The sequence below is a fragment of the Verticillium alfalfae genome, genomic scaffold (assembly GCF_000150825.1).
Source record: "Verticillium alfalfae VaMs.102 supercont1.11 genomic scaffold, whole genome shotgun sequence".
NCBI lineage: Eukaryota > Fungi > Ascomycota > Sordariomycetes > Glomerellales > Plectosphaerellaceae > Verticillium > Verticillium alfalfae.
In genome coordinates this window covers 871,739-881,999 of record NW_003315028.1, presented here as the reverse complement: position 1 = coordinate 881,999, position 10,261 = coordinate 871,739, and the positions used below count along the sequence as shown (strand labels likewise).

The 10,261-nt window shown below is 55.4% G+C and overlaps 2 protein-coding genes across 2 annotated transcripts; one reads left to right on the top strand and one right to left on the bottom strand.

Annotated features, from left to right (window-relative positions):
- Window positions 1–1,618: 1,618 nt before the first annotated feature.
- VDBG_08090 (Chap1) lies at window positions 1,619–3,395 on the top strand (the record flags this gene model as incomplete). Its single annotated transcript, XM_003001785.1, has 3 exons — window positions 1,619–1,687; window positions 1,776–2,857; window positions 2,916–3,395. 3 exons carry the CDS (start codon window positions 1,619–1,621, stop codon window positions 3,118–3,120), a joined length of 1,356 nt encoding a protein of 451 aa, XP_003001831.1.
- A 1,141-nt stretch (window positions 3,396–4,536) lies between these two features.
- Window positions 4,537–6,621, bottom strand: VDBG_08089 (protein kinase C epsilon type; the record flags this gene model as incomplete). Its single annotated transcript, XM_003001784.1, has 4 exons — window positions 4,537–5,607; window positions 5,666–5,821; window positions 5,875–6,002; window positions 6,354–6,621. The coding sequence occupies 4 exons, from the start codon at window positions 6,619–6,621 to the stop codon at window positions 4,537–4,539; spliced, it is 1,623 nt and encodes a 540-aa protein (XP_003001830.1).
- Window positions 6,622–10,261: the final 3,640 nt, after the last annotated feature.

Genomic DNA, 10,261 nt, shown 5'->3' with positions numbered 1-10,261 from the left:
GGGGTCGGGGCATAATCCGGCCGTAGCTGCTTTGTCTGGAAGGACTGGCGTCTTGCCACCATGACATGGAGTACCTTATCTACGCTTCCACTTCAGCAGTTCGATCGCTCCAGAGCTCTGGGATCGACGCGGCTTGCCAGTGACGGTTCAGAGCCTATTCCTCAGTGCGCTACTGTTGCTTTGGATAGGTGCATTTGGAAGGACAGGGCCAAGTGGCGAATTTCCCAGCTCAAACGCCTCATGGTGGATAGGTAGAGACGCGAGAGCTGGTGAGACGGGGCGCTCTCGACAGTGCCAGGGACAGGACTGGCTTTTGAGTTGGCTGGGGAGACAGCTGGATCCTGGCAGGTGCCGAACAGGCCGCGCCTGCCGTGCCTCGATTCCCTTGATCCCCAATGGCGCTACCGGGGAAAGCCCACACACACACAAGCACACACACCACTGCACACATCCTAGTTAGGTAGTTAGGTACTTTTCCCCTTTGCCCCTTCTCCTTCCCTCCCACCTCCACCCGCCCAGGCAAGCCCAGTTCCGGTAGCAGCACCTCCTCCCCCAAGCAGCCCAAATCCCTGCCCCTCCATTTTTGCCTGGCAGTGCACAGGCTGACAAATTGACGTCGAAGGGGCCCATCTGGATTTCTTCCCCTCCTCTCGATGCGATTCCAGTCCCTCCACCCACATCACTGCCACTCTCACAGCAACATTGCCGTCGCATGCCAAACTCGTCCGTCTGGTACCCCCAAAGCATCAACCAACCGCACGCCGAATCCCGTCGAACCTGACGTGCAGAATCCAGAGGCAGGTCGACAAATCTGTCCTCGTCCCTCCCTACGTCCTCCCGCGCGCCAGGCAGACATCTGCACCTCAAAGGCATCCAAATCCAACTCCCCCCACCTGGACCCTTCTTTGCCTTCGTCACCTCTCCAAACCGCGACTTGCACCCAACATTCGCATCAAGTATCCCGACCGTCAAGCATATTTCTCATCGTAGAAATTGCCGGACTTCCATACAGTCAAATTCTGCGGCACATCGCAATTGTGGACACCTCCATCACACCTGGTTTCTGCGATTTTATTGACCCGAGTGGCTGTTCACTGAGTCACTTCACACAACCCGATCATCGTCATTCTGTCGCCGTTTGGTCCTGCCTTTCCTGGCTCCAGACGGCCCAGTCTTCTTCGCGCGTCGTCGCACAAGCCTCACATTGAAAACTTGACCCCTATCACTACCACGACTACACACCACCGCCCATTCCTCTCAACAGACGCGATGGCTTTCGACCCAACGCCCAAGCGGGGTCAAACAACCTCTTCCTGACTCCGCAACAACAGAGCCTTCTTTTCGCCGCTCTCAACTCCAACAAGCGAGCATCTTATCCCTCGCCTGTTGTCAAACATGTGTCCGAGTCACCCTCCTCTCTCCAAACATCTCCCGCGCGCGGACCGGAGCCAGAGGTACTACTGATACTCCCTACCTCGACAATTATGACTATGATTTTGGTGTATCGAGCTTTTATATTGAATGTCGCGGGCACCAGCCTAGCTTCCATGATTTTTGGGCGACCTGGCCTGCCAGACAGCGTCAATGAGGCGAATCTTCAGACAGCGTGCTCACCCTGATGGATGGACGACGACGACGAGATCCAGTTCATGTGGTGGATTCCGGAGAGGTGCGAAGAAGCCCGGGCGTAAGCCCTGACTTCAGAGCCCAGTTCGGTAAGTTAGGCTGAGGATCAAATTTTTTCGTTGCTCGTCTGCTGACAAGGTGATCTACAGAAGAGAAAGGCTCAAAACCGAGCTGCCCAGCGAGCCTTCCGCGAACGCAAGGAGAAGCATCTCAAAGACCTCGAGGACAAGGTTGATGAACTTCAGAAAGCGTCCGAGGCAGCCAACAACGAGAACTCTGTACTTCGCTCACAAGTCGACAAGATGACGTCTGAGTTGGCCGAGTACAAGAATCGCTTCGCCGCCATGAACAGCCGATCTGTCTCACAGAGCAAGACGACAGGTCTTGGTTTCGGCGCGTCTGCCCTTGGCAACTTGAATGACGTGAACTTCCAATTTGAATTCCCCAAGTTCGGCGTCTTGCCCGGACCACCAGTTGCTACCAAGGCCTCCCCGCAAAACTCAACTGCATCGGTTTCGCCTCACCAGTCTTCGGCCCGCAAGCCTATGAGCCCGCCTCAATCAAAGTCGAGCAGCGAAAGTCCTCTCGGCGTTGGTTCCGATCTCAACGCACTGCCCAAGGATGACATTTCCAGCTTTTCGTCTTTCTTCAACCCTGCCATCACACGCGGCTCCATGTCGACTTCGCGCGCTAGCGTTGATTCCAACCCATACAGCTTCAACAATGGCACCGCTACCAGCTCTCCATCGTCATCAACGCAGTCGAACGCTGGCCCCAGTTCGTCATGCGGGACATCTCCTGAGCCGTTCACTCAGTCGCCCATGGGCTTCAAACCTGTTGAAACCATGACGACAATTGGCGAGGAGCAGACAGCATTGACCACGGGTCAAAACAGCAATAGCAGCAACAGCAACCTGGGCCACTTTGCAAGTGTCGAAAACAGCAGCTTTGACTGGCTTGCTCAGCAAAACGGTGGTCAATTCGACCCCCAACTTTTCGGTGATTACCGCGAGACACAGACTACTGTGCTTCCTACGGCAACGTTTGACGACAGTTTCTTTAATGATGCTCTCGACACGGATTTCTTCATGCCATATAACATGGCCCCCAGCCCGGCTGTTCCGAAGAAGAGCAACAACTTGATCGATCAGATTGACGCGGCGAACAACGCAGACGATGAGCTGGCTAAGCCTGATCAGATTGAAACCAACTACGGTTGCACCAAGGTTTGGTAAGTTGAAAAGATGTCCAGTAATCAGCAAAAACAGTAACTGACTAAGATCTTGCAGGGAACGACTACAAAACTGTCCCAAGGTGCAGAATGGCGAGTTTGACCTCGATGATCTTTGTTCCGAGTTGCAGAAGAAGGCCAAGTGCTCCGGTCAAGGCCCCGTCGTCTCGGAAACAGACTTCCAAAAAGTGGTTCAGAAATGGATGGGCAAGGACGCGGCATGTGTCGGCCCCCCTGCGCCCGTCAACGCCAGCCAGCATTGAGGAGCGGCAGCCAAAAAGGCCCTTTGGCAACGCGGAGCAGTGACCAGCAAATAATGGTCTGATAACGAAACGGCGTTTTTTCTGCTTATTGGATGAAAATGGCGGTCCCTGGTTCAAGAAGAGCCCGAACCGACCGAATATCACAGACGGAAGGAACATGGATGGGGCGAACGGTCTTCTTTTGAGACATTGGGTTGAGACTAGTTTGGTAGGTATGCAACGGGCAGGCGGCATCAATTGTTAGCCTCGACCCTCACAACACGGTCAGAAGGCGGGAGGTCACCCCACTCTTCCTTTTTCTCCGATTATGGGAGACAGTGGCGGGAAAGTTTTCATATTTTGATGATATCAGGGGATGGGGGTTTGGTGATTTGTGGTTTTTTGCGCAATGTCACAGTATCGAGTAACACAAGTCCGGTTGGTCATGAACAAATTTACAAATGAATAAGAACATGTAACTCGGAGTTCGAGATGAGATCAAAAGTATCGAACGTTCAAAACGTGATGGCTGCATCTAGCTATCGTTGGTTGCTACGCGCGTCAAGTCAGGCAGATGTCATGTATCTAGAGGCCCTTAGATATCTGTATACGGGGTTGAACTTTCCGCTCCCTAGACCCAAGATAAAATACAACGCACGCCGAGGTGACGGAAGGAAGGTTGGCTGGCAATGCATGTTGAGGTATCATTAATGCTTTCTAAGATCAGATCTCGTCTCCTTGTTCATGTCGACACCCGAAACCCCGAAACCGCCCGGCACAACGTCCTGTGGTAGGCCGCCCCTTATGACTCGAGCACAACGAGGTCGGGCGAGCCGCGGATTTTTCGTTTTCCACAGGACGATATCACTATCTGCCCTCCTCATTATTTCAACAAATGTTTGTACACTGGCAAGCTCGCCGTGCTAATGTCTATACCGGAAACCCCAATTCTGGAGAGGAAAAAAGGAAGGGGGGAAAGCCTCGCGTGCTCATCTGCCTTCGGTATCCCCGAGCCGGCGGAGAAACGCCATTGGCGACGAGGTTGAAGGAGAGGAACATGAATTCGTCAGCGTCGTTGCTTTATTTGAGAAACAGCCGGCCATGTCCTCGAGTCGGATCCTGCTTCGTACGTGGTGAAGGAGAGTTCCTTTGGCACGGGAGCCCGGCACACATGGGCCGCGGAAGGATTCGATATCGCCCAAGTAGCAGGCGGTTTGCGCAGACTGTGAGATGTCGTGTCTGGGGCTGACAAGCCTCACGGCCCTCAGAGTGACACGCCATCTTTCGGTTTTCAGGCAACGTTCGTGGTGCGGCCAGTCTAAAGTAAGGAACAGCCGACTTGCGCTTTCTGGACCGTGCATGGCGCCGTTCGTCCAGCTGGCTCACTTCCCGGCCAGGGTTGCTCGCGTCAACTCTTCGGGATCGTCGCAGAGGTATCTAGCCAATGACAACACGGGCACCTTCCTTGCCCAATACACCTCGCTCTTTGGGCTTCGGGCTGTGGCCTCGGCCTTTCTTGCGACTCAAGAAACCAAAAACGCCGCCTGAGCCTTCGATCTTGTCGCCGACAGCATTTGCGTCAGTAGGAAGCGTGGCATCCTGCCGGGCCAGATCGGACCAGCTACCACCACCGTCGAGTGTTACCTGGACGCCACCCGCCGGACTCGTGATCCTCTTTGCAGTCGGCGGTGCCGCTCTTTGGTTCGCGTAGTCTCCAGAATGCTGGGGGATGGGTGGTGGTGGGGGCGGCACCACAGAAGCAGGTCGTCGGCTGGCGCCTTGCACGGCTTCTTGTCCATTTTCACGGCTTGGCGTCTTTTGTAGGATGGCGGGTTGGTATAGCTGCTGCTGGGCTCCACCATTGATAATCGCCATCGTAGCCGGCGTCGCTTCGTCCGTAGTCAAGGCTTGCGGTGCTTGTGCCTGGTTCATGTCGCCGTTCAGGCCCCCGTTCAACGCAGCTTGCTCCGTCATCCTATTGAGATCAGGACCAGTACCAGCACCTACACCAGTGCCAGCACCAGCGCCGGCGCCGGCAAGAACAGCAAGCTCGTACTTCTTGTACGCCGCGACTGTGTAGTCGAAGGGCTTGAAGTCGGACTCGATCATGCGATACAACTCATCCTCTCTGATCTCCTTGTCTGACGCATCCTCCTTGAGACGCTCTCGTGGTTTTTGGCGGCGAGCTCGGGCTTCGAGAGGTGCTTCTTCAAGCAAGAGTTCCTCCAGATCGTAAGTCGCATCAAAATTTGTCTTGTCCGAGGCTGGTACGAAAACGGGGTCAATTCGCTTCTGCTCCAAGTGATCAAAGTTGAGCACAGCAAAAAACTCATGATTGATAAAGCTCTCCCAGGTACAGCCTAGTCGTTTGTCTGGATTTGGCTCCAGAGCGTCGCGGATGGCGTACAAACATGGAAGAGTGACAGGCGGCGAAGTGATAGGGTACTTGGGGCTCGCAGACTGGATCTGGTTGCTGAGGGTGCTCTCAGAACTGCCATCGAAGGGTCGCTGTGTGAGGTGAGTAAGAAGAAGCTCAACACAGGCCTTGGGGAATGATATCACAAACCTTGTTGTAAATACACTCGTAAAACAAGACGCCCAAGGACCACCAGTCTGCGCGAACATCATAGCCTTTGCCAGCATAGACCTCTGGTGCCAAGTAGGCTAACGTGCCCGACTTGCTTGTCAGCACCTTGCCAGGAATGACATCAGACGCAACGTTCTGTGCACATGTCAGTAATCAAGCAACACAGTCGTGTCGGTTCAGGAGCTCACAAAGTCCGTCAGATGCACATGACCATCTGCGTCGAGTAGGACGTTGTCGGGCTTGACATCTCGGTGGATGATACCTTGGCCATGGATGTAGCGTAACGCGCAGCCAAGCTCCCCGATCCAGAACCGCACTGCGTCCTCGGTGAACGTTTTCCTCGAGATGTGGAATCGCAAATCACCACCGCTCATCAAGTCAACGACCAGATACCTGTTTCAGCTTGATCAGCCTCGGTGTTGAGTGTGCGGGACGGCGACTTGTATCTCACATGTACTCTATATCTTGAAAGCTGTATCGTAAGTTGCAAATGAATGGATGGTTCACATGCTCCAGCATGCGTCGCTCGCGAATGATATTTCGCACGCTCTCGGAGCGCACAACTGAGTGAGAGGGAAGAGTCAGCACGGGAAAGACATTGTTGCGGGAAGGAAGGGTGCCGACGGCAAGCGACAGCCGTGTCTCGAATCCGGGCAGGGTGCCGTACCTTCGTCTTTCCGAATGTATTTCAGTGCGAATGATAGGTTCGTATCTTTCCTCTCGACGATGCGCACCTTGCCGAAGGCGCCTCGACCGACAACTCGAAGAAGACGGAAGTGGTTGAGGTTCACTGTCGACAAGAAAGAGAGCACCCAAGTCAGCCTATCTGTAGGGACAGAGAATGAGGGGGGGGGAGGGGGGAGGGGGGAGGGCGTTGCGGGAATCTGCGTACCTTCGCCGTCCATATCGACGGGCTTGCCCTGACTGTTGCCCATGGCGAGCTATGGGGGTCTTTCACGCGTGCTCTTGTCGGTATCGGTAGTGGCCTGGGTTCTTCGGGTTCGATCATAGGGCAGGGCGTATTCGAGATCAATTGAACACCATCGTCCAAGGAAGTCGGTGTCGAGATGGAAGGGGCGAGCAGAAGACGAAGTGGAGTGGAAGTCGAAAGCAGGGAGTGGAGTCGTCGCAGTCAGCTGGTTCGGGCCTTGACAGGGGATGGGAGAGTGCGGAGCAGGGTCCAATTGCTTCGAATGACGGCGTGGGCGTGAACAATAAACGGCCGGGGGGAGAAGATCAGAAACGATAGGGCAAAGCACACTAAAGCAGGCTAGGTTCGGGTGGCCGACCTGGTAGGAGAAGATCGGGGTTTATTGCGGGCGTTGGAGAAACAAGATCCGCAGCGCAGTTGAAAGGCTGGCTCGCAAAAAGCGAATAGCGAAGCGAAATATGGAGAGTTGATAGGAGACTAGAGGCGGAAGGGGCGAGGGGCGAAGGACGAAGTACGGAGCAGGAAGCAGGCGGCAGCAAGATGAAGCGCCGTGTTAAGGGAAGGGCGACGTGTGCTATATGGTCGTAGCGTCCGCGGCGCCATCGACCATGGACGTCGTAGATAGGCAGTCCAAGTTGATTGTGCCTTATTTTATTTCATCAGTCTCCTCCTCTCTCTCGTGGGCGTCCGTTCGGTGGCAGTCGCCTCGATAGGGAATTAGGATGGAGCCTTGGAAGCTCGGTAATGTGTCGTACCTCCAATGTTCCCACGCCGACCTCACGCTTGCAGGTGGAGGGGGGTAGCAGGGTGGCAGGGTGGCAGGGTGGGAACCGGCAGGCTTGTATGACAGGGGACAGGGGTGGTTTCACAAAGCAGTGTACCGGCTGGGACAGTAGCACGGTGCAGAGCCTGATGGTCGGGCCCCAGTGGTTGATTCGGTTGATAGGCGGCCAGGTATGGTAAATTGGCCGGCTGACGGAATCGATTTCGGAGGAAAGGGGGGGGGATGACGGTGGCGTCTCGGAAGACAAAGGGGACAAGGTGACAGGTTTCAGGCGTCGTGGTCAAGAGATGATGCGCATTGGTGGCGGGCAGCAGACGGGAGAAAGCTTCCAGAAGAGAAGGCCAAGGTGATAGGTTGATGATGGAGAAGGGCGCGTGTTTCCCGGCGGCTTGGGCGGCGTCTGGGAAGAAAGAGGGTTTGGGGAACGGGGAATGGACCGGGGGGGGGGGCCAGGAAAAAAGACGAAGTGATCCCACTGAGACGACGGTGATCGTGATCCATTTTTTTAGTGGGTGAGTTAGGTTGTTCTAGGGCGACATAATGACTTGGGAATGGAGACTCAGAGGGACGCCTACGTGTGCGTGCACCTTGCCGAGGAACAGAGGGAGAGAGAGAGAGAGTGAGAGTCCGGAGACCGTCGGAGCGCCCGTCAGCTAGCTGCGACGGCAAAGACCAAAACGGAGGCAAAAACCACACGCTGGCCAATGGCTCATGTGGAAGCCTGGCAATCAGTGGACAAGCGTGGGTTAGGATGGGGTTGCGCCTCCTGCTGCCTCATCCACATGGGCGGCACGCCGCACCTGTCTCTGGCTCGTGTTGCTGGCGTGGTACCGACAGGTACATGTGGGCGGGTGGGCGTCGGCCAACAAGGTTCACCTTCCCGTCTCTTGCCTCGTGCCTCCCTCCGTATCTACCTCCCTGAACCTGTCTCCTGCTTCATGCTTCGTGCTTCGTGCGTCGTGCCTGCCTCCTGACTGATACCTCCTGCCACACTGACCTGCCTCCAGCGAGATGAAAGGTCAAGCGCAGATTGATCAATTGGTTGCATTCTGCATTCTCCTACAGCCTCCTGGCTTTGAGCTTAGTCTTGCACATGCAGGGCCGAGGAGGAGATTGGTCTTCTCTCCCCAAATCTGCATTATCCACCAACCGCATCTCATCCCCATTGTCAAGTCTGTCCATGTCAACGGACATCGGCCAGCCTATCTCGCCCATCCGTGACTGCTCAGCGTGGGCTCTGATCAACCTCGATCAGCTGTCGCGATCGTATGGTGCCCTGGAAAAGCCCGGCTATAGCCCCTCCGATTTGAGAGGCACGTCGTACTCAGATTTGATGCCTCTGCCTGTGAGGTCGGCAAAGATCTCCACTGCACGCAACGAGACTGCAGATCCTCAGGTTTGCATCCATCTCCAGCCCTTGGCATTCTGGAGCGCCTCCACCAGTTGAGCCAGATAGACGACGGTTCCTTTCTCAACGCCAAATGCCGTGCCACTTGGCAAGATCAACCCGGGCTACTTATCCAGACTCTTGGTACACTATTCCTTACTTCTACGGCTGGCTCCGGCGGAAGCTCGTCTGTCTCAAGGTACTTGATCCTCTCTCACAGACTGCTACAAGCACCTGAGGCTTCCAGGAGCTGCAGCGCTGGTTTGGGAAAAGGCGTCCAAGCGCCAGCGCCCTATGCAGCCCATGCATTGCGTGCTAACCCCTAGTGACGGGGACACAAACTCCTTTGGGACCCAGAGGAAAGGCTCCTCGACTGCCCGAATTATCGGCTGAAAAGCCCGTTTGTAAACTTGCGACGATCAAGACGGCTGCTGACCAACAGATACCTAAGTCCTCTGAGACGGATTTAGCCAGGGACCTATTGCTTCTGCATCTTGGCCATCGCTTGCGACATCCAATAGGACCCTCCTCACCCTTGTTCTCCACGTGTGTATGTATCGAACCACGCGGCTTTCAGTGGCCTCTCCATCTCCCTGTCGCCGTTCCTTCTGTACCTCATCCATTTCTTGTCGCCTCTTCTCGCCCTAATCCCGCGACTAAGGCGGCTCCAGCTATTTGTATGAGATCGACGAGATGGCACCACCGACCAACGTCAAACGGAGACGCGGCCCAGAGCGGTATTCCCCCCTCCATCAAGAGGACGACGCCGGCCCGATTTCACGATTCATGTTGCCCGACTCAGCCAGGCTTCTCCGCTTGGACACCACACGTCAAGCACTAGTCATTCGGCTGTCCCGTGAAAAGCCTCCACTTGACGCACGAAATTCTTCCACTTCGGGCGGCTGTCCTGGATGGAGACCCATGACGTGAGTTCAGCAATGTCGCTGGCTTTTCCAAAGCGGACCGAGAGCATACACGCACGATTCGTTTTTTTCATGACACAATGGAGCACCACCGAACCAGGCGTTTGCAGTCCCTATTCAGCCTTCTTCAGGGCTGACCAGGCCTGAGGTCGCCCTTCTTGTTTCATTCCGCCAGTGCTCCATCGAACATCCGCAATAAAGGCCAACACGATCAAGCATTTTGCTCTGGTGGCGCTCATCGTCTGCGCATCCGCACAACACGCCTACAATACCCACGGCGCCGGCAAAAGCCCACCGTGCCACAATGTGCCACCGGGGCTGCCTTCTGGAAGCCTTCCATACGTATCCCTACCCGCGTGTCCCGTTTGGAACCATACGAGATCTCGCTGCGTTTGCCGATTCCGTGCGAGATTAGCGATTCTGCGGACGGCGTCGGTGAGCGGCGATGCAACACCTTGGCGACCCTTTGCCCCTTCCGTCTCGCTTTGCAGCATATCAGAACACACCTATTCTGCAAGAAGCAATGGCTGCATCGGAGCTGACGCTGGGC